At 37.1% G+C, this 23,943-nt stretch overlaps 1 protein-coding gene across 9 annotated transcripts in view; it reads left to right on the top strand.

The window, feature by feature from the left end:
- The window catches only part of DDHD1 (DDHD domain containing 1), an 85,654-nt gene that overhangs the window by 53,918 nt on the left and 7,793 nt on the right, over positions 1-23,943 (top strand). For 5 of the 9 annotated variants that reach the window (XM_023627750.2, XM_023627749.2, XM_023627753.2 and 2 more), the window contains 6 exons: positions 3,197-3,459; positions 4,875-4,950; positions 17,604-17,753; positions 19,910-20,162; positions 21,142-21,333; positions 23,859-23,942. In XM_023627750.2, the coding sequence (XP_023483518.1) occupies positions 3,197-3,459; positions 4,875-4,950; positions 17,604-17,753; positions 19,910-20,162; positions 21,142-21,333; positions 23,859-23,942 (1,018 nt within the window). The remainder of the gene's footprint in view (positions 1-3,196; positions 3,460-4,874; positions 4,951-17,603; positions 17,754-19,909; positions 20,163-21,141; positions 21,334-23,858; position 23,943) is intronic. The other 4 variants (XM_070249471.1, XM_023627751.2, XM_023627756.2 and 1 more) reach the window with 1 other exon arrangement.

The raw sequence follows: 23,943 nt of genomic DNA, 5'->3' as shown, positions 1-23,943 counted from the left end.
TTCCAGACTATGAAGACATTATCAGAGAGCCTTTGGCCCTTACCTTAACCCTAAATAAAGTAACATGAAAAATCCAGAGAGAATTGTATGTTTTGTGCACATCTGAACTCTCTTTTGAGTGGATTTTTAAAATGAAGAATTATAAAGAGAATTGTCATGGCCACATCTTGCCATTGTTACTCAAAAATTGTTTAATTGATGTATATGACTAAAACTCTAAATTACTTTTTCTCATTAAAATTTCCTGAAGCGGGGAGAAAACAGAGGACTAATTATATTCTTAAGCCATATTTTGTCTGTATTCTCTCTTAAAACTGCTGGCTTTTTCCTTTTGGGTTGATTTTCTTCATAAATTTTAACTTTTGAGCAGTGGATGTGAGAATTAGAAACTCTTCTAAGTGTTTAAAAAGCCATCCAGTGCCTACTGTATAAGTAGTTAGCTGACTTGATTAGATAATATTTTAGGGCTAATAAAATTACGATTGTATATCATTAATCTTGGTTCAGATATCACAAATGAACAGACATGGTCACAAAGGGATTCTAGCTGGGAGAATATAATTGGATCAGAGGAAAAGGAGGGGGGGAACTCTAATTAGAGTAGGCTTTTGGATACAACATAGAGGTGGAGTTCTCCTTTTCCTGCTGAGTAGGTGATTTATAAAAGCATTTAGAGGTGGTGCAAAGCCATTTTAAAGGTTGGCTTTCAAAATCATAATGTGTTGGCCACAAATGTCCCTGTATATGTAAGCTATAGGCAGAGATTTTAAATGCTGCCATGTCTAGATATGTTCTAATGACGAAACACAAAGACTGCTTCTATTCAAGTATATGATTATTAAGACAGATGAAAGCACCAGCTCTTTAGAAACCATCCTTTCTGTGTTTCATTCCATGGTGGAATATTTTAATGTCACATCAGTATTTTTTCTGTCTCAGATGTTTACCCTTGTTTTGTTATCCATATATGATTGCTGGACTGAGGAAGTATTGCGTAGAGTGAGAGGGGCTTTGAATTTTTTTAATATGCAATAGGTTAATCACTGGTAGAGATACTGGTAGATCTTTTGTTTTTCTTTTAATTTTTAAATTTTAATTTGAAGGTCTGGTGTTTAAAAAAACAAAAAGATTGGGTACCTTTGCCAGAGTACTTAATTATGTATCTTTTAGTGTTTCTAGATTTACATGGTATGAGTCTTAAAATCAAGGCCTTTAAAGTAAAAACTGTTAACAAATCTTGCTTTTAAAGGAATTTATTTTATCTAAACATAGCATTTTCTACACCTCCCTTCAGGTAGATTATAAATCAGGAAAATTATAAAATTTTAGGACTTAATTGATACTCTTATCAAAGCCAAGTTCAAAGCATTGCGCTATAGCTCCCTTTAAACAGAACATGTAATTTCATATCACACTGCTTACTCCTTGAACTAGATTGACTAGAATTACATACAACGCATGTCTTAGGAGGTTGTTATATACATTTACCACTAAAGCAGTAGGTCCTAAGGTGTGGTCCCCAGAACCGCTGAATCAGAAACTCTGGGATAGAGCCTGGCAATATGTATTTAACAAGCCTTCCACGTGATTCTGATGCACACTGAAAGTTAGAGAACCATTGCACTAAAGCATATTTCTGTTGCTTTTCCCTGGAAAAAAACTGTAATGTCCAGTTAAAGTGAAACTTTTGCTGAAGAAAAGGCAGCTTATCATCCTTCCACATGATACCAGCTCATCTTTCCTTCTCTTCCTTCATTGGCTGAATATATTTCCTTAGATCCCATACATGGTTAGAGTGGGTTTAGCCAGGCCTCAGCATCACATTTAGAGCTCTGAGATGTGAGCAGTCAGAGAGAACACTGGCCTCATCTGTGTCCCTGCCAACCCTGCCAAGCATGAAAGCTCACCTGGTTTTCAGTTCGTATCAGCAGGTAGAGAAGCTTCAGTAAAATCTGATGGAGGCTAGTTGTCTCTTGAGACAAAATAACAAGATTGAAAATGGAAGCAGCAACATAACTAGTGTTTGTATGTTGGAGTAACAGCTTGCATATTAGGTACTGAAATGAGAAATTGAATATCAAGGAGGAAATTTATAATCAAACAGTAGTAAGTAAATGATAGAAAAAGGAGAAGACTGCCTTAAAATTTAGGTCAGGGGCTGGCCCTGAGGCATAGTGATTAAGTTCTGCGTACTCTGGCAGCCGAGGTTTGTAGGCCTGGATCCCAGGCGTGGACCTGTACCACTCATCAAGCCATGCTGTGGCAGTGACCCACATACAAAATAGAGAAAGATGACACAGATGTTAGCTCGGGTAGAATCTTCCTCAAACAAAAAAAAGGAAGATTGGCAACAGATGTTAGCTCAGGGCAAATCTTCCTCATCAAAAAAAAAAAAAAAAAACTCAGATCAGGGCCCAGTATAGGTTTGAATAACAAAAAAATCTTATTCTTCTGACCATATGGAATATTTAGCAATATTTGTTAAAGCTAAATATCAAAGAAAGCAGTTTTACAAAGAAAAATGACTAAGATGGTTCCCAGATTATTAACCTCTAAACGTTTCAAAGCCCTGCTTTCTGGACATATAAAACTTTTTACTCAACTCTGTATTGCCAACTTAATGGGAGTTTTGGAATATCAAGTAGATCAATGTTAGCTTTTTCTTCAGTCATACAATGGCCTTTCATTACATTACTCTTGGCTAAATGCAGAATGTATTTACAGAATACATACTATAAGTACATATAATATGTTAGTACGCCTGTTATCGTAAACTGAAATATTCTTTTCCAAAATTTGCTGTGGCTTAAAAACTACAAGCTACAAAAATTTAGAATTACATATGTATAAAGTTGCAGAGAAGAAATTTCCAGGGGCTCTTTGGAAATTTTATTGGAATCTGCATAGAACATTTTTTTTAATCTACGGAACTGTTGGCTCATATAGTTGGTTTAAGGACTATGGAAGGCTCTGTGTGGGTAATATCTGCTTTTATTCTTCAGTGATGATATGGATTAGAATAGCGTGTAAACCTTACTTCATTTTCTGCAAGCTTTTGAAGCTGCTAATTTTAATAATCTAGATATATTTGGCCAGTAATGTGTGTTTTTCTTTCTCAATGTATTTGAGTTTAGAAATAAAGTTTTTAGCAATCAATGATTACTCTAATATGACAATGTTTTCTTATTTCAAACAGCTAGTTAAAGGCCTTCAGCAAGAGCTGAATCGATTATATTCCCTTTTCTGTTCTCGGAATCCAGACTTTGAAGAAAAAGGGGGTAAGGTCTCAATAGTGTCACATTCCTTGGGATGTGTGATCACTTATGACATAATGACTGGCTGGAACCCAGTCCGCCTCTATGAACAGTTGCTGCAAAAGGAGGAGGAGTTGCCTGATGCGCGATGGATGGGCTATGAAGAGCGACGTCTCCTTGACGAGCTCTATTTAACAAAACGGCGGTAAGATGCCCTAGTCTCTGAAGACAGTTTAAAATGACTTCATGGAATTACTGGACTTCATAGGAGAATGCTTTTAAGATTCTCATGATAAAGAAGAAATATGTTGTTTAGGGTACTAAGATTATTAGATAACATGCCTAATCAAGCTAGAGACTATTAATTTCATGCTAATTACATATGTTTTCCTACAGCATAAAATAAATTGTTTTGTCATCTTCCTCTTTTCCCTTCTGTCTTGTCTTCACAATTTATTTAGCATGAAATCTAAAATATATTCCAGGCTGAGTCACTGCATAGAATCCTTATTGAAAATGTTTGCCAGTGTGTAGTCCTTTGTAGTTTTACTAATCTTAGAGATGGGCCTTTACCTTTCTGATTATTCTGAAAATCATTTAAAGCCCTTTTTTCTTGGCAAGGATATTTTTGACAGATTTTATAATTATCTGATCGCTTGTGGCCTTCCTGATGCTATCTTTTAATTCTTTGCTACATTCCTATCTTCATATATAGTTATGAGCTCTATCTTCTTTGTCCTCTTAGCAATCATCTGATCAGTTCTTAACAGTGAAAAAGTCACTCGTTTTGATAGTTAACATTATATAAAAACAACCAATTTAGTTGACTAAAATTCTTACTCAGGAAGCCTTGGATTTATTTTAGTGTCATAGAAGTTGTCTAAGATATCTAAATTGCATTTAGAACCTTATTAAGTACAATAAGCTAGATACACAAATCATATAGTGTCAAAATAATTGATAGTTTTGAAAGAAAATATGTTGGCAAGTCTTAGAGCATCATTTTAGATATAAAATCTGGTAAAGTTTTTTAACAGCTTTAGAAAATGAACAGCACCTTTTTTTAACTTAGTTTCATTGTTTATTAAATGTAAGTAGATACAAAACATTGTAATTGAAAGAAATTGAAATAATCCAAATGTTCATCAGCAGATAAGGTAAATAAACTGTAGTTCACCCATATGGTAGACAGTTACACAACTGTTACAGAGACTGAAGCAGATCAACAAGCAGTGAAATGAAAAGATCTCTAAGATCCATTATTGAATGTAGAAAAAAGGACACAGAACAGTATATGTGGTATGAATGTTTGATGTGACTTTTTTAAAGGTGTATATATGCTTGTACTTGCCTCACATTTTACTGAAAGATCTCCCCAAAAAAATGTTAACATCAGGTGTTATGAAGAGTAGGGGTACTTTCACTAATCATTTCGTAAACTTGTGTAGATTTTTCTATACTACAGCAAGTGCATTTGCCAAATACTGTCCATACGGGTTAATTTGAGGGATTAGATACTGAGGCATCCTTTTCTTCTCTATACTTTAGTGAACTAGTGAGCGTCTAGTATTTATGGAATTATGAATACGAGTGTGTTCATAATCTCACACTGCTTCCTAGGCTGAGAGAAATAGAAGAACGGCTGTGTGGACTCAAGGCATCATCTGTGACACAAACACCTGCCTTAAAGTTTAAGGTAAAGAAAGATAGATGAGATTTTCATTATTGATCTCAATTTTTTTTCCAAACATCATTTGAAGCATGACATTAGGATTCAAATGAAATCTTAATAATTGTTCTTTCAAATGAATATTTATTGAACACATACTCTGTGTTGGACACAGTTTCTGGGTTCTACAAAGAAAAGAATGGACGAGACAGTTCCTCGGCCCTCAGGTTATATAACGAAGTGTTATTGGTGCTATTAGCAGTATACAGAGTGATACATGCGCGAGAGAAAGGTTTTAATTTTGCCTGGAGAAGTTTACGAAGGAATGACATTTGATCTCAGCAAATTGGATATTGCCAAGTGGAAGAAAAGAGGACTGCTGTTCTGTGGGAAGAAGCAGCATGAACAAAGGTGTGGAGGGATGTAACTACCTAGTACCTCCAAGAAACACCACGAAACCTTAAGTATTGGGAACAGAAAAATAGATCTGGAAGATATTTAGTATTTAGAATTAACAAACCTTAGTGACCAACTAGTTGTGGGTGGTAAGAAAAATGAGTGGAGGTATATCAGTGAGAATTCCAGGGATGGAAAATTAGCATTTCCATCAATGAGAATGTGAGACAAAAGCACAAGAAAGAGGCGGGTGCGTGTAGTTAGTCTGGAGGGCGAGCAAGCTAGTTTGGCTACAATAAACAGGACCCAGAGCAGGGGGCTGTAGGAGAGCAAGAAGAGCTGGAAGGAAAGAACTTATATATGATATAGGCAGTAGAAGCTTTTCAGGGTTTTTGAGCATCAGAATGGAGCAGTGATTTAGAAGGAAGTGGCAAGAGAGATGTCGACATTGATCTACTGTTGGAAAGAACACAGCCTATAGCTGAATAACAAATAATTTGTTTGCAGTGTTACATGGAGTATGGCATGTTTCCTAATACTCATTTCTTTTGAATGTATGCCCATGTCTAGTGTGTTATATCATCTCTTCTTGAAATCTGTTTCTTTATCACAGGAACTTAACATACAGGTTAAGTTATGGAATGATGTAGAAATTTTTTTTAAAACAGTAAGAATTTTCTTATTGAATCTATCTCCATGATTTACAAAGTTTTTTTTTTAACTTATACATTTAAAGGCCGTAAGGTAAAGTTATAACATACATTTAAAAACCGTAAGAGCATGGTCTTTGGAGTCATCCCCACCAGGAATTTGAGTTCCATCTCTACCACCATTATTATACATAATCAGTGTTAAATGTATAGAATTGATTTGGTAGAAAAAGTAAACTCTTCTATTTCATGGCTTGAGTATTTTACTGGAGAGTTGAGTATGATCCACTAAGTGTATTAGGATCTCAAAATTCAATATCACATTACTAGAACTTATGTACTATAATTGTGTATCCTTCTAATATGTAGTTATATGTAGCCTAATAATAAGGATTTTTAATTGTTATTTAATTAGTCATAGAGAAAAATGTAGAAATCTGAAATTTAAAAAGGAGTGTCTCATAAATTGGCAAATGAATATTTAGCACTTGAGTTCTAAAAGGAATAGAAATTTTTCTTTGCCTCTTAACCAGCAGATGGATTTACTTTTAGAATACAGATGTTCAATCTGTTACAAGTGACCGTTGAACTTAAAAAAAAGAAGAAAATATTGACAAACGTTGGTCTGGAGAGTGGGAAAGTTTGGTTCTGATCATGAGGCTTTGCCTAACTAGTAAAGTAACATTAGCCAAATCATTTAACATCTCTGAATTTATCTGATTGTCCCTGGACAAGGAGATTAAACTAAATATCTAAAACTCTTTTTCGCCTTTAAAATTCTTCGATGGATTTGGGCATCACTAAAGAGGATTACTCTTACCTGGGAGAGAATAACTCCTTTGTGTGTTTGTCTGTCAGACTGCAGACCAGTCATAAACAGAGAAAGGAAAGTTGTTTATTCTGTGGATTTAACAATTTAATAAGCATTTATGAAGTACCCGACCAGTGCATGAAGCAGTTTCCTGGGGTAGATGTGTGTATGCCTGTATGCCTATGTCTGTCAAGCAGAAAGGACTTACACAGCTTTCTCTTCTATCTCAACTATTTTTTTGTATCTTTCTCTTTCCTTTATCCTCTCCTCACTTTACAGATGAAGAAATTACCTTAATCCTTTCAGAAATCACTGTTTTCATCTGTGTCACTATTATTTCACTTGCTTTTTCTTTTCCTTTTTTTAAAGATTGGCACCTGAGCTAGCATCTGTTGCCAGTCTTTTTTTTTTTTTCCCTTCTTCTCCCCAAAGCCCCATAGTACATAATAGTATATTCTAGTTGTGAGTGCCTCTGGTTGTGCTGTGTGGGACGCTGCCTCAGCATGGCTCCAAGAGAGGTGCCAAGTCCACACCCAGGATCCAAACTGGTGAAATCCTGGGCTGCCAAAGTGGAATGTGTGAACAACCACTCAGCCACGGGGCCCCTCACTTTTTTTTCTTATATTTTTAATTTTTCTTAATACAAGTTAATTTTCTGCAGCCTTCAAACATTTTTTTCAAGTAATTTTATTGAGATCATAATTTCAGGTATACATTATTGTTCATCAGTTTCTGAATACACTTAATTGTGCTCACCCCAAGTAGTCTAATTTTTAACCATCACCATACATATGTGCCCCTTTATCCCTTTCCCCCACCCCACCAACTCTCTTCCTCTCTGGTGACCACTCATCTCTTCTCTTTATCCATGTATTTGTTATTGCCCACATATCAGTGAAATCATGCAGTAACTGTCTCGTGCAGTAGATGAGAGTTCCCTTTCTCCACATCCTCTCCAACATTTGTTCTTTTTTGTCTTGGTAATTACAGCCATTCTGACAGGTATAAGGTGATATTTCATCATAGTTTTGATTTGCATTTCCCTAATAATTAGTGATGTTGAGCATCATTTCATGTGTCTGTTGGCCATCTATGTATCTTCCTTGGAAAAGTGTCTGTTCGTATCCTCTGCCTATTTTTTGATTGAGTTGTTTGTTTTTACTTTGTTGAGTTGTATGAGTTCTTTATATATTTTAGAGATAACCCCCGTCTGATAAAGGATTTGCAAATATTTTCTCCCAGTTGGTGGGTTGTCTTTCCCTTTTGTTCATGATTTCCTTTGCTTTGCAGAAGCTTTTTAGTCTGACATAGTCCCATTTGTTAACTTTTTCTTTTGTTTCCCTTGCCTGAGTAGACATGGTATTTGAAAAAATGTTACTAAGACCAATGTCAAACAGTGTATTGCCTATATTTTCTTGTAAGAGTTTTATGGTTTCAGATTTTACATTCAAATCTTCAATCTATTTAGAGTTAATTTTTGTGTCTGGTGCAAGTTAATGGGTCTACTTTCATTCTTTTGCATGTGGCTGTCCAGTTTTCCCAAGACCATTTATTGAAGAGATTTTCCCTTCTCCATTGTATGTTCTTGGCTCCTTTGTGTCAAAGATTAACTGTCCGTAGACGTGTGGTTTTATTTCTGGGCTTTCAGTTCTGTTCCATTGATCTGTGTGTCTGTTTTTGTGCCAGTACCATGCTGTTTTGATTATGATAGCTTTGTAGTATGTTTTGAAGTCAGGGATTGTGATGCCTCCAGCTTTCTTCTTTTTTCTCAGGATTCCTGTGGCTATTCAGGGTCTTTTGTTGTTCCATGTAAGTTTTTTAATTCTTTGTTCTATTTCTGTGAAGAATGTCATTGGGATTCTGATTGGGATTGCATTGAATCTCTAGATTGCTTTAGGTAGTATAGACATTTTAACTATGTTTGTTCTTCCAACCCATGAGCATGGAATATCTTTCCATTTCTTTATGTCTTCTTCAGTTTCTTTCAATAATGTCTTATAGTTTTCAGTGTATAGGTCTTTCACCTCTTTGGTTAAGTTTATTCCTAGGTATTTTATTCTTTTAGTTGTGATTGTAAATGGGACTATATTCTTGATTTTTCTTTCTGCTAGTTCATTGTTAGTGTGTAGAAAAGCAACTGATTTTTTAAAATTGATTTTTGTACCCTGCAACTTTGCTGTAGTTGTTGATGATTTCTGATGGTTTTCTGGTGGATTCTTTAGAGTTTTCTATATATAGAATCATGTCATCTGCAAATAGCGAAAGTTTTGCTTCTTCCTTTCCAATTTGGATTCCTTTTATTTCTTTTTCTTGCCTAATTGCTCTGGCCAGTACCTCCAGTACTATGTTGAATAGGAGTGGTGAGAGTGGGCACCCTTGTCTTGTTCCTGTTCTCAGAGGGATGGCTTTCAGTTTTTCACCATTAAGTATGATGTTGGCTTTGGGTTTGTTGTATATGGGCTTTATTATGTTGAGGCACTTTCCTTCTTTACCCATTTTATTGAGAGTTTTTATCGTAAATGGATGTCGGGTCTCATCAAATGCTTTCTCTGCATCTATTCAGATGATCATCTGATTCTCATTCCTCAAGTTGTTGATGTGGTGTATCACATTGATTGATTTATGGATGTTGAACCATCCCTGCGTCTCTGGAATAAATCCCACTTGATTGTGGTGTATGATCCTTTTAATGTATTGCTGTATTCGGTTTGCCAATATTTTATTCAGGATTTTTGCACTTAAGTTCATCAGTGATATTGACCTGTAGTTTTTCTTCATGTTGTCCTTGTCTGGTTTTGGTATCAGGGTAATGTTGGCCTCATAGAATGTGTTAGGAAGCATTCCATCTCCTTCAATTTTTCAGAATAGTTTGAGAAGCATAGGTATTAAATCTTCTTTGAATGTTTGGTAGAATTCTCCAGAGAAGCCATCTGGTCCTGGACTTTTGTTTTTTGGAAGTTTTTCGATTACTGTTTCAATCTCTGTGCTTGTGATTGGTCTGTTCAGATTCTCTGTTTCTTCTTGATTCAGTTTTGGGAGGTTGTATGAGTCTAGGAATTCATCCATTTCTTACAGGTTATTAAATTTGTGGGCATATAGTTTTTCATAGTATTCTCTTATAATTCTTTGTATTTCTGCAGTATCTGTTGTAATTTCTCCTCTTTCATTTCTAATTTTATTTATTTGAGCATTCTCTTTTTTCTTGGTGTATCTGGCTAAGGGTTTGTCAATTTTATCTTCTCAAGGAACCAGCTCTTAGTTTCATTAATCCTTTCTACTGTTTTTTTAGTCTCTATTTCATTTATTTCTGCTCTGAGTTTTATTATTTCCCTCCTCCTGCTGACTTTGTAGGTGCATTTTAAGATTACTTATTTGAGATTTTTCTTGCTTGTTGAGGTTTGCCTGCATTGCTATGAATTTCCCTCTTGACCACTTTTCCTGCCTCCCATAAGAGGTGGTATATTGTATTTTCATTTGTCTCCAGGTATTTTTTAATTTCCCCTTTGATTTCTTCAATGATCCAGTGGTTGGTTGACAGCATGTTTTTTAGTTTCCACATATTTCTGACTTTCCCAGTTGTTTTCTTGTGGTTGATTTCTAGCTTCATAGCATTGTGGTTGGAAAAGATTGTTGGGATGATTTCAGTCTTCTTAAATTTATTGAGGCTTGCCTTGTTTCTCAACATATCATGTATCTTTGACAGTGATCCGTGTGCACTTGAAGAAGAATGTATATTCTGTTTTTGGATGGAATGCTCTGTATATAGCTATTAAGTCCATCAGATCAAGTGTTTCATTTAAATCTACTATTTCCTTGTTGACATTTTGTCTGGATCATCTCTCCATTGATGTAAGTGGGGTGTTGAGGTCCCCTACTATTTTTATGTTGCTCTTAATTTCTCCCTTTAGGTCTGTTAACAATTACTTTATGTACTTTGGTGCCCCTGTGTTAGGTGCGTATATATAGATAATTGTTATATCATCTTGGTGGAGTGTTCCTTTTATCATTATATACTGGCCCTCTTTGTCTCTCATTGTCTTTTTTATCTTGAAGTCTGCTTTGTCTGCTAAAAGTTTAGCAACACTTGCTTTCTTTTGTTGGCCATTAGCTTGGAGTATTGTTTTCCATCCTTTCATTCTAAGCCTGTATTTGTCTTTGGAGCTGAGATGCATTTCCTGGAGGCAGCATTTTATGGGATCTTGAATTTTAATCCATCCGCATACTCTGTGTCTTTTGATTGGAGAATTCAATCCGTTTATATTTAGAGTGATTATTGATATCTGAGGGCTTAATACTGCCATTTTATCTCTTATTTTCTGGTTGTTCTATGTTTCCATTGTTTCTCTTCCTTTGTATTCATCTGCCATTTCATTGTGGTGGTTTTCTGAGGAGGATTCCTCAGTTTTCTCTTTTTGTGAATTGTGGCTCTGCTCTGATTTTTTGTTTAGTGGTTACCATGAGAATTGTATAGATGGGATTGTCCGTTTTCTTAAGGCCTGTGCTCTCCATTAACCTAAGCAGGTACCTTCCCTTTCCTCTCCCTTTCTGAGTAATTGCTGTTACAAATCGTTCTTTTTAATGTTGTGAGTTTGTGACTAAGTTGAAGTCTTTATCATTACTTTTGATGCTTTCTTTCCCTTTCTCTTTTAAAAAGTTGTAATTGAGTCTTTGCCTCCTTTTTCTGATAGAAAGCTGCAGGTTTCTGATTTTGTCTATTTGTCTCCTTGCTTGGGGCTTTGTAGACCTTTGTCTTTTTGTTGCCACTGTGAGGGCATCTTTAATTATTTCTTGTAGGGAGGTCTAGTGGCGATGAACTCCCTCAACTTTTGTTTATCTGGGAAAGCTTTTTTTTTTTTTCTTTTTTTTTTCCAGTTTTTTTTTTATTGAGTTATTGATAGGTTACAATCTTGTGAAATTTCAATTGTACATTAATGTTTGTCATTCGTGTTGTAGGTGCACCACTTCACCCTTTGTGCCCACCCCCCACCCCACCTTTCCCCTGGTATCCACTAAACTGTTCTTGGTCCATAGTTTTAAATTCCTCATGTGAGTGGAGTCATACACAGATTATCTTTCTCTTGCTGGCTTATTTCACTTAACATAATTCTCTCAAGGTCCATCCATGTTATTGCAGATGGAATGATTTTGTTCTGTTTTGCAGCTGAGTAGTATTCCATTGTATATATGTACCACATCTTCTTTATCCATTCGTCTGTTGATGGACACTTAGGTTGCTTCCACGTCTTGGCTATTGTAAACAGTGCTGCAATAAACATTGGGGTGCACAGGACTTTTGGGATTGCTGACTTCAGGCTCTTTGGATAAATACCCAGTAGTGGGATGGCTGGATCGTATGGTAGTTCTATTTTTAGTTTTTTGAGGAATCTCCATACTGTTTTCCATAGTGGCTGCACCAGTTTGCATTCCCACCAGCAGTGTAGGAGGGTTCCTTTTTCTCCGCACCCTCTCCAACATTTGTTGCTATTAGTTTTAGATATTTTTGTCATTCTAACGGGGGAAAGGTGATATCTTAGTGTAGTTTTGATTTGCATTTCCCTGATGATGAGCGATGATGAGCATCTTTTCATGTGCCTATTGGCCATCAGTATATCTTCTTTGGAGAAATGTCTGTTCATGTCTCCAGCCCATTTTTTGATTGGGTTGTTTGATGTTTTGTGATTGAGTTGTGAGAGTTCTTTATATATTAAGGATATTAAGCCTTTGTCAGATATATGACTTGCAAATATTTTTTCCCAGTTAGTGGGTTGTTTTTTTGTTTCAATCCTGTTTTCATTTGCTTTGAAGAAGCTCTTTAATCTGATGAAGTCCCATTTGTTTATTCTTTCTATTGTTTCCCTTCTCTGAGAAGGCATGGTGTCCGAAAAGATCCTTTTAATACTGATGTCAAAGAGTGTACTGCCTAGGTTTTCTTCCAGAAGCCTTATGGTTTCAGGTCTCACCTTTAGGTCTTTAATCCATTTTGAGTTTATTTTGGTGAATGGTGAAAAAGAGTGGTCAATTTTCATTCTTTTACATGTGGCTTTCCAGTTTTCCCAGCACTATTTGTTGAAAAGACTTTCTTTTCTCCACTGTATGCCCTCAGCTCCTTTGTCAAAGATAAGCTGTCCGTAGATGTGTGGTTTTATTTCTGGGCTTTCAATTCTGTTCCATTGATCTGTGCACCTGTTTTTGTACCAGTACCATGCTGTTTTGATTACTGTAGCTTTGTAGTATGTTTTGAAGTCAGGGATTGTGATGCCTCCCGTTTTGTTCTTTTTTCTCAGGATTGCTTTAGCAATTCGGGGTCTTTTGTTGCCCCATATGAATTTTAGGATTCTTTGTTCTAATTCTGTAAAGAATGTCATTGGGATTCTGATTGGGATGGCGTTGAATCTGTAGATTGCTTTAGGTAGAATGGACATTTTAACTATGTTTATTCTTCCAATCCATGTACATGGAATGTCTTTCCATCTCCTTATGTCGTCATCCAATTCTCTCAGAAAGGTCTTGTAATTTTCATTATATAGGTCCTTCACTTCCTTAGTTAAATTTACCCCAAGGTATTTTATTCTTTTTGTTGCGATTGTGAATGGTATTGTATTCTTGAGTTCTTTTTCTGTTGGTTCATTACTGGAGTAGAGAAATGCTACTGATTTATGCAAATTAATTTTATACCCTGCAACTTTGCTGTAGTTGTTGATTACTTCTAACAGTTTTCCAATGGATTCTTTGGGGTTTTCTATATATAAGATCATGTCGTCTGCAAACAGCGAGAGTTTCACTTCTTCCCTCCCTATTTGGATTCCTTTTATTCCTTTTTCTTGCCTGATTGCTCTGGCCAGGACCTCCAGTACTATGTTAAATAAGAGTGGTGATAGAGGGCATCCTTGTCTTGTTTATCTGGGAAAGCTTTTATTTCTCCATTGTATCTGAAGGAAAGTTTCACTGGATAGAGTATTCTTGGCTGAAAGTTTTTGTCCTTCAGTATTTTGAATATATCATTCCACTCTCTCCCAGCCTGTAGGGTTTCTGCCAAGAAATCTGCTGAAAGCCTGATAGAGTCTCCTTTGTAGGTTATTTTCTTCTGCGTTGCTACTCCTAATATTTTTTCTTTATCATTGACTTTTGCCATTTTTACTATTATATGCTTTGGAGAAGGTCTTTTGGCATTGATGAAATTAGGCGTTCTGTTAGTTTCCTTTATTTGTAAATCTGGAACCATCCCCAGGTTTGGGAAGTTCTCAGCAATTATTTCTTTGAACAAGCTCTCTGCTCCTTTCTCCCTCTGGAATACCTATAATCCTTATGTTGCTTTTCCTAATTGAGTTGGATATTTCTCAAAAAATTTCTTCATTTTTTTAAAATCTTAGTTCTGTCTCCTCCTCCACCTGTAGAATTTCTACATTTTTATCCTCTAGAACACTAATTCTTTCCTCTATAACATCAGTGCTATTTCTTAAAGATTCTAGATTGTTTTTTATTTCATTAATTATGCTTTTCATATCCAGAATTTCTGCTTGATTTTTTTTATAGTTTCAATCTCTTTGGTGAAGAGATTCATTTTATTGCTGAGCCCCTTGAATTGTCTTTCTGTGTTTTCTTGCATCTCGTTGAATTTCCTTACGATGGCTGTTTTGAATTCTCTGTCATTTAGGTTCTGAATTTCTGTGTCTTCAGTTTTGGTTTCTAGAGAATTGTCATTTTCCTCCTGGTCTGAATTGTTGCTGCAGTTTCTCATGGTGTTGGATGAACTAATCTTTTGTCAGGACACTTGTGGTGTTTTTAGGTTACAGATTGCTCGTGTTACCACTAGGGAGAAGCAGGAGCAGCATTTTTGGCCCTGCCTTGTCTGCTCGATGCTGTGGGGGTATTTTGGGTGCATGCCCCAGCGTGGGGTGCATTCAGGCGCTTGTGTGGACTCTGCTTGGTGGGCAGGGCTTCCTGCTGAGACCTAAGCTAGGACCGCTCCTTTGCACTGCAGGGACACTATGGGCTACCCCTCCCCACCAGGAGAGTGATAACCAGTGAGCTAAAAGCTGCCACCACCTCTTTCCACAGCTTCCCAGGACATGTTACCTCTTTTGGGGCTCAGCAGCACTGTGAGCACGCTCGCATGCAGGCCTCAGCTATGCTTGCCCCAGTGCATAGATCTGCTGCAGTCTCTGTTTACAGTCTGCAGGGTTGCTGTGCTTGGCGGGTGGGGCTTTCTCAATGGACCAAGCTAGGGCCACTCCTTGGTGGCACAGGGGCATGGTGGGCTCCCGCCATCACCACGAGAGCAATCATGATTACAGGCTAAGGGTCACCACCACCTCCTCCTACAGTCGCCCCGGTGCATGTTCCCACTTTCAGGGCACTTGTGCCAGGTTGGAAAATGTTCATGTGCATGCACAGGGCTACTAGGGAGAGAAGGGCATGCTCACCTCTCTATGCCACTTCCGGGGGGACCAGTCCGACCACCCTCAGATTTGTAGCTGCATGTGTGTCTCAGGCGTCCTGTTGTGCTGTGTGGGCTCCCTCTGTTGGTCAGTGAATGTCCATTTACGTTGTAGCTCAAAATGGGAGAGACAGAGGGAACAGCTCACTCTTCCATGTTGCTGATGTCATGTACAAACATTCTGGTTATCCAATCTTTTAAAAAAAGAACTATATTTAACATAAAAGTACCATCTCAAAATGCATACTCATTCATATGTATTTTTTAATTTGGACATAGAGAAAAATCACTCCAGAGACATTGTGGGGAAGGAATTAAAGGAGTTTAAAATTGGAGGCAGGGACACTGTTACAATATAGTCCATTTGAGCTGTGATGAGGTGAAATGTTAGACTCTGTTGGAATGATTTCTTAGACGCTGGGGGCGAGAGGGAAGGATGTATTTGGGATGTCTCACTCATGAAGAGATGGAACATGTAAGAGAGGTAGGGGGCGCTTAGGAGGGAAAGAGATTGCGTTCTGTGTGCAGTGCAGCACTGTGACACCCTGTTTTCCTTGAAGGCCTCTCCTCCCTTGGCCTTCATGATACTACTTTATCCTGGTTCCCTTTCTCCTTTCACTCTCCCTGTTGTAGTTTTACCTCCCTCACCTGCTAATCAAATAGATAGTCCTCATAGTTCTATCGAAATCCCTTTTTTACTCTGTGCACTTCCTAGGCAGTCTTACCCATTCTCTTGGTTTTCCATGTCACTTCTATGATGGTGACACACAGACTTAAATGATGATATATGCAATTCTATATCTCTTGCCCTAAATTTTCAGCTACCTGTTAGATGTGTTACAGATACCTCAAACTTATTATGAACAAAAGCAGGATTTACCTAGAGCTTCCTGTTAGGATTAATGGAACCACTATCCTCCCAATCAGCCAGACTCAAATCTTGTGACTTGCCTCTGACTCATTCCTCATCTCCATTCACTCAGATTGATTCCACCCTAACCTCTCATATTTCCGTTTCTGAATGGAACAGTTTGTCCTGCCCAGGTTCAGATTATCTTTTGCCTAAACTCTTTGAGTAGTTTCCTAACTTGTCTCTGAGCCACCAGCCTCTCAATTTTCCAGTTCATCCGCAAGCTAGTACCAGGTTTACTAGCCTCCTAAAACATGGGTCAAATCCTATTGTCCTTCACTACTTATAAATTAAGTCCAGCTTTTTAACTCAAACAGTCAAGATTCTGTACATTTTCATTTCAAACTACATTTTCCCCACACCCAGTTTTTCAGCCATGTCACACTATTTCTGTTCTCTAAATTGAGCCAGGTTCTTTCTTGCCTCTGCTTTATAGTTCATGTGGTTGTATCAGTCTGGAATGTCCTTTTTCCCAGCCCCAGTGTCCCAACCCCAACTGTGGAAATCCTTTTCATCTTTTGTGGTCAGTGTAAGTGCTTCCTCCTTTGTAAAGCCCTCAGAGTTGGAATTAATTGTTCCTGTCTCTGCTCTCTTTCACTCTATTATGGATTTATTTTATTCTGCCTCCCCCACAGGATTGTAAACTCTGAGTGCAGAAGCTCTGCCTTATTGGTCTTTCTATCCTTAAGAGCACCTAGTGTGTTACTTCACTCAAAATGGCACCGTGGACAAGTGGTTGAGTTCTCATGCTCTGCTTCAGCGGCCTGGGGTTCATGGGTTCAGATCCTGGGCACACACCTACACACCACTCATCAAGCCATGCTGTGGCGGCATCCCACATAGAAGAACTGGAATGACCTACAGCTAGGGTATACAACTATGTACTGGGGCTTTGGGGAGAAAAAAACGAGGAGGATTGGCAGCAGCTGTTAGCTCAGGACCAATCTTCCTCACCAAAAAGCATAAGAAAAAGTAGCTTAGGAAGGGAGGAAGGCAAAAGGAGTGACAGGGCGCATGTATGGTGACAGATGGTAAGTAGTCTTTGGGTGGTGAACATGACGTAGTCTACACAGAAATCAAAATATGATGATATGCATCTGAAATTTATATAATGTTATAAACCCCTGTTACCTCAATAAAATAATTTAATTAAAAAATAGCTTAATAAATCTTTAATTAGTGTATGGAAACACACAATGAAATGATCTTCCCTCTTCTATCCACCTTTTCTCATTCTTCATTTTCTATTAGATTTAAAGATAATGAAGTTGCTCCTGTAAATAGATTGTTTAGGATAATTAGTGGTTGGCGTATAGTTAACAAATAATGCGGATACCATCTAGACAAAACTCATTAAAAAAGACATATTTGGAGATAATTTTATTGTTTGTATTTTATCATATATTATGTCGTGGCCAAATTCTATTGAAAAACACTTCACCATTTTTAAAATTTAGGATGACTTTGTCATTTTAGGTTGAGAATTTCTTCTGCATGGGATCCCCACTAGCAGTTTTTTTGGCATTGCGTGGCATCCGCCCAGGAAACACTGGAAGTCAAGACCATATTTTGCCCAGAGAGATTTGTAACCGGTTACTAAATATTTTTCATCCGACAGATCCAGTGGTGAGTTGCAGATACATTTTTCTCTCAATGTTAAATTGTTCCTAAAAGAATCCATAAGAAATCTTGCAAAGTACCATTGAATTAATGAGAAAAATTCATTTATCTGATTCTATTTGCGTAGGTTCCTGTTTTTAGAACTTTTATGTTTTGGTTAATTTAGGACTCAGGAAATAAAATATCTTAGAGTTGATCTGTTTATATTTTAACTTGTAGTGTAAGAGTATAATGTAAAAATATGATCTCTGGACAGTTAATACAAGGGACAGGAGTCATCTGGACTTTCAAACTTTAACCAGTTGTAATACTAATTAACAACCATAAATTTTTAAAATCCCACTTTACTTTTTTCTCTAAAGCATGCTACAATATTGAAATATGTTTGATAGATCCTCATAGAAATGAAAATATTTAAGTATTGTGTATTAAACATGAAAAAGTAGAAGAGTTTATTTTAGCCTGGTAGAATTATAAAATTTTGGATTTTTACATTCTCATTTCTTTGTACTGTAAATAATTTTTTTTAATGTGAACACTCCAAAGATCTTGCATGCAGGTAAGCAGTTTATATGCCAAGTATGATTTTTAGGTGAGAAAAATGCTTCCTTAAAATCTTTTTTTAGGGATAAGCTAGATAGAACTAAATTTTTTTTTTTTTTGAGGGAGATTAGCCCTGAGCTAATACCTGCTGCCAATCCTCCTCTTTTTGCTGAGGAAGACTAGCCCCGAGCTAACGTCCATGCCCATCTTCCTCTACTTTATATGGGGGACACCTGCCACAGCATGCCTTGACAAGCAGTGTGGTGTCCCCACCCGGGATCCGAACCGGTGAACCCCGGGCCGCCAAAGCGGAACGTGGGAACTTAACAGCTGCGCCACCAGGCCCGCTCCTAGATAGAACTAAATTTAAAAGAAACTACTCTCTATAGCATTCCTTCTCTGAAAAACAGCTTTATATAATTGGGTAAAGTTTTTTAAAAGATCTTTAGCTAGTAGCAAATAAATATAACATTGACTAGACACTACATTTTAGAAAATTACCCATATGTGAAAGAATCAAAACTGCTCTATTTAAGAATAACTTTCACTGACCTGGAGTCTAGTATTAGATTCGAATACAGCCTGCACAGTCCTGGCCAAGTCACTTCTGAGACGTGTTTCTCATCTATATGACGCACATGATAATATTTTACTTCATAGGGTTGTCAGGATTAAGTAAAATATATGTGAAAATACCCAGCTAGACGTTAAGTATTTCATTCATATACGTTCTGTTTACTCATTCTCTTAGCATTTGAACATGAACTTGAGTTCATAGTTGAACTCTGAGCTTTCAGAGAATACCCCATCCTTTGTATCATCTTAACTTTGTTATATGATAAAGGAGAGTTCCAAACTCATTTTAAAATATTATTAAAGTTATTTTTATTATTCATTTTATAGTTTTTCTTTGATTTCTTTTTGTATGCAATGGTTTTTTTAATGGTTTCTGTCAGAACTGTGCTAGGCAGTTTTTAAAAACATCTTTCTTCCCAACATCCTTGTGAGGTAAGAAGTGTTGCTCAGGAAGCTGAGGCTCTGAGACCTTGTGACTCAGTAAGTGTCATGCAGTTAGAGACAGAGGCCAGAGTATAAACTCTAGTGATCCTGACGCCAAGGCCATTGCCTTTCTGCCGTATCATCCTTGCTTCACATTAGACAAATGATCTTATGTCTCATCTAATTTGTGTTACTATATTAATTTGTTTGAAAAACAGAGTTCAGTAGGAGCTCCTAAAAATTAAAAATTGACCTTATTTCCTGTTTTCCAGTTTACTGTTTACTACTGTGGCTTTTTTGTGAGACTAACATAAATCTAATTGTTAGATGATATCAGAACATAATAAAAATGAATCTGTCTCTCTGAAAATAAATTAATGGGCACTATTAGCCTGGACTAACTCTCTTTTTCTTTTCGTAGTCTCATCATTAAGGGTATATAATTTGATCAAATACACATTATTAAGAGTGAACAAATAGGAATCCATGTTAGAAATTTCAGGTTTTTAAAAGTTCCCTAATGTCTACTGAGCATGCAATAGAATAAGAATAAACAGGATTTACTAAAATCCAAGCATTGTGCCTTAATGTTGTGTTTCTTTGAATTTTTTTTAATCAAGGCTTATAGATTAGAACCTTTAATACTGAAACACTACAGCAACATTTCACCTGTCCAGATCCACTGGTATAATACTTCCAATCCTCTACCTTATGAGCATATGAAGCCAAGCTTTCTCCACCCAGCAAAAGAACCTACCTCAGTTTCAGAGAATGAAGGCGTTTCAACAGTACCAAGCCCCGTGACCTCACCAGTCTTGTCCCGCCGACACTATGGGGAATCTATAACAAATATAGGCAAAGCAAGCATATTAGGTAATTTCTCTTCAGTATTCCTTATCAATGAGTATAAGCACTTTTTATATAGGCATTTAACTTTGGGGTACTTGGGAATACTCTATGTATTACAAAACGTCCAACAGTTAATTCATGTGTTTAGAGTTAATTACCTTCTCACTGATCGTATATGAGGGCCAAAAGCCCCTGTCGTTGTCTAGAATCTGAATAGCTGGATGCACTAGAAAAGGCCTAGGAATCAAGTCCCTCTTTCAGTCTTGGCCCTACCACTTACTGAGAGATATTGGGCAACTCACACAGTTTCTAATGCTCTGCTTCCTCCTCAGAGAAATGAGGCAATATTTAAGTTTTAAGGGTGCCCTAGCTAGCCAGTTCTCTGATCCAATTCCAAAAATCTCTAAACTGTGTCCTCCCTGAGGGCAACAAGGAGACTTAGTTCCCCTTTGAGTGATCTCCAGGACAAGCCACAGTGTTTGGTGTAGCATTGGAGCTCAATTATGTGAAACTTGAATTTGTCCATTGCTTTTGCTTGTAAGTTGCCTTCATGTAAAATGCCACAAGATGGCACTATAAATAGGCTTTATCTGCTGGACTCATTGATACTTTACTTGATCATATCACAGATTATCATCCACTTAATTTTAGTAGTAAGTATGTCAATGGTAAATATATGCCGATATCAGTGGCATGGTTTTTTAATTAAAGTTTTTAATCTTACTGAACCCTTTAATAAGCAATGATCACTTGAATAAAATACATAGAATCTTTATTCATTTGTTTGTAAGCTGTATTCCTAGAGTTGGTACAGCTCTCATTCTATTCAACACCATTTTTATTTAGAAACCTACAGTGTAAGTTGTCTTTTTGATACGTTCCCACCCTGGAACAAGTGACTAGGGCTTGGTCCCTATGCCAGTTGGCTGTGATTGTGGGTGGTGCTCTCAGCTTGCTACATGGTGTAATTCAGCAGAGTGACTGCCCTGTTTGTGAAACGCAGGGGCTGCGAGCATTGGAAAGGGGCTCGGAGGAATGTTGTTCTCAAGATTTGGACGCTCATCTGCATCACAGCCATCTGAGACATCCAAAGACTCCCTAGAAGATGAGAAGAAGCCGGCTGCCTCGCCTGCTACCACCACTGTGGCAACACAGACCCTTCCACACAGCAGTTCTGGGTTTCTTGATTCTGCATGTTAGTTCACACAGTTCTTTCCTTAAGTTTATACTGTATCTTTATAACACTTGAGAAAGGCAAAGGGGATTATGATATTAACACCAGCGGTCAGCTCTCTAAAACCTAAAGCATACTTAAGCTTTTAAAGAAAAAATACTTTCTCTCTGCTTACATTTTTACGAATAATCCCCAGGTAAATGCAGTTTTACTCTGCATTGGTGAATTAATAGATGAGAACGTTATTAATCAGGACCCTGTGGGACAGGCATTTTAAACACCAAGCATAAAACAAATCTATCTGGGGTAAGCACCCCTAATTTTTACAAAGTAGATGTTTTAAAATGTAGTCTTCTCAGCCTTAAAAATTCATGTAATTGCTTTAAACCTATGCTCTGTCTACCCCTGACACTTTTTAAATGCTGAGCCAGTGCCGTCCTGCTGGTAGTCCCCTGAATGCCTTCGTCCAACCTCATTGCAACCTTCAGAGCTTCAGTTGTCTTAGATCCACTGTGTGGCGTCCAGTCCTCTCCACCTACCTCAGGTGAAGTGGGAGCTCAAGAAACGAGCGAGTGAATGGATGGCTTAGTTTTCTGCCAGTGCATTTATAAGGTTTAAAATCTCAAATAGTAGTCAAACAGTAATACACTTCTTGTATATTTACTTTCAAGGGTCTAAACTTGAACCTTATTTTAAGTGTCCAGTAAAATAAGACTAAGAAGTCTAGTCCTATTTTTCCATTGGCTTATATGAGGAAACGTTTCTGAAACCAGTTACTTCCTTTCTGTAACTATAGCAAGAGGAAAACTTTCTCTAAAAGGTTTTAAACAGATTTCATTTCAGATACTTGTAGCCTTGTTTACTTACTGTGTCTGCTACTCTAAATTTTAAAATAACCAGCATCAATTCCCATCCATAAAACTTACTTGAAAAGGAGTGATAGCCCTGAAAGCTGGGTCCTTCTCCACAGTCAACCATACTCCAGGGTGAATTATCCTGGACATTCCTATTTGGGCCAATAGCATTTTTTAACTTAATCCTGTCTGTGTCAGACTGAGTGCTGAAAATTTTGTAGCTGCAAGCCTTTTGAACACTGTCTAGAACATTCTTTTTAGACTTTGATATATGTACAAAATTAATATTTCAGTTTTCTTTTGAGTTCCTATACCATTGCTGACTTAAGCTCTCACTTCTACTTAATATCAGAAATGTGCTCGTGAAAATAGAAAATGCTGTTGTGACATGCAGATGTCAAAAGAAATCTAAACTTCTGAGGAAAAATAATTTCAAAGAATTTTGTTAAATGGCAGGTAAAAAGTCACAGTTCCTTATAATGTTAATGCACAGTGATGATGCCAGTAAATGTTAGGGTGAGTGAGGGGACGAGAAGAGCAGAGGAGGGTTTGAGCCCCAGAAGAGGGTAATGAAGACATACAGAGAGAATCTATAGGATGTGAGAGACGAAAGCTATTTTTAGTAGTTTTACTATTTAAGGTAGTAATTTCAAAATGATGGTAGAGGAGCCTGTTTCTTCTCTTAGGGCCACAGTCAGTAGAAGTGCTTAGCTGTGTTGCGTCATTATATTTTGATAGCCTAACGAAGCACATTTTCTGTCATCCTTGCATATAAATTCTTTCTTAGTCCTAATGGTTAATTCCTTGTCAACTACAGACTCCGAACTAAATGTGAACTAATCACGAGTCTTAGTTACGTATATTCATCTCTAGACATAGATGTAACTAGTAAAACTGGAGTAGTACTACAGTAGAAGTCTATCTTTTAAATCAAATTCCCAAGATTTGCCTTACTAATTCTTGGACTTGCTTCAGTAATATACTCTTCCATGTACTCCTGATTTAGACAAATTCTTGTCGTGACTGCTATTTTGGCTATATCGTGCAAATCGTAAAACCTTTCTTTCCATCAGTCTTCTTTCTGGAATTTGGTCATTGTGACTGGTGATTTTGGCTTCCTTCCTTCTTTCTGCTCACATTGATTGCCTGATTTCTTCTCGATAATCTTTGTTCTGAAGCTGCCGACTTTGATTCTCTCGCTTTTTGAGGGTAAGATGGACACAGATTTTGAATTCATGAGTAATCAGGGTTTCTCTCTTTGAAGGATGTGTTGTCAGTTGAGACCATTTTATTATTATCAAGCTGAAATATCTTATATGGCTATTCTTCATTTCTTTTGAAAAGTCTAGGCTTATTTCCAGTAGTTTCACTGTTTCATTTCTTGGGCTCTGTATTTCTAACATATTATGAATTCTTTTAGCGTTGTTTTGCCTCTAGGTTAGAACTTAAATGAGCTATAAATTTTGGGGATGTCTGGGTGTTAACAGATTATGGCATTATATTTCAAAGTGAATTATGCTTACCTTTTCCACGTAAGAGCTCTTCACAAGAACCGCAGTGAGTGCTGCTTTGTGTGTGCTAGGTTCAATCAGCACGTTTAGGAATATTATTCTAACTTTTGGCCACTGCATCTGAAGGCCATTTGTAACCATCAGCCGACACTTTACAGCATCTTGTGTTTTTTTTCCACAGATTTCAGACTTCAAGAATCGTTCTTTAATCTCCCACAACTTCTTTTTCCGGAAAATGTAATGCAGAATAAAGATAATGCCCTCGG

Source organism: Equus caballus, chromosome 24 (assembly GCF_041296265.1).
Source record: "Equus caballus isolate H_3958 breed thoroughbred chromosome 24, TB-T2T, whole genome shotgun sequence".
Lineage (NCBI taxonomy): Eukaryota > Metazoa > Chordata > Mammalia > Perissodactyla > Equidae > Equus > Equus caballus.
This window is presented reverse-complemented; position numbering and strand designations above follow the sequence as displayed.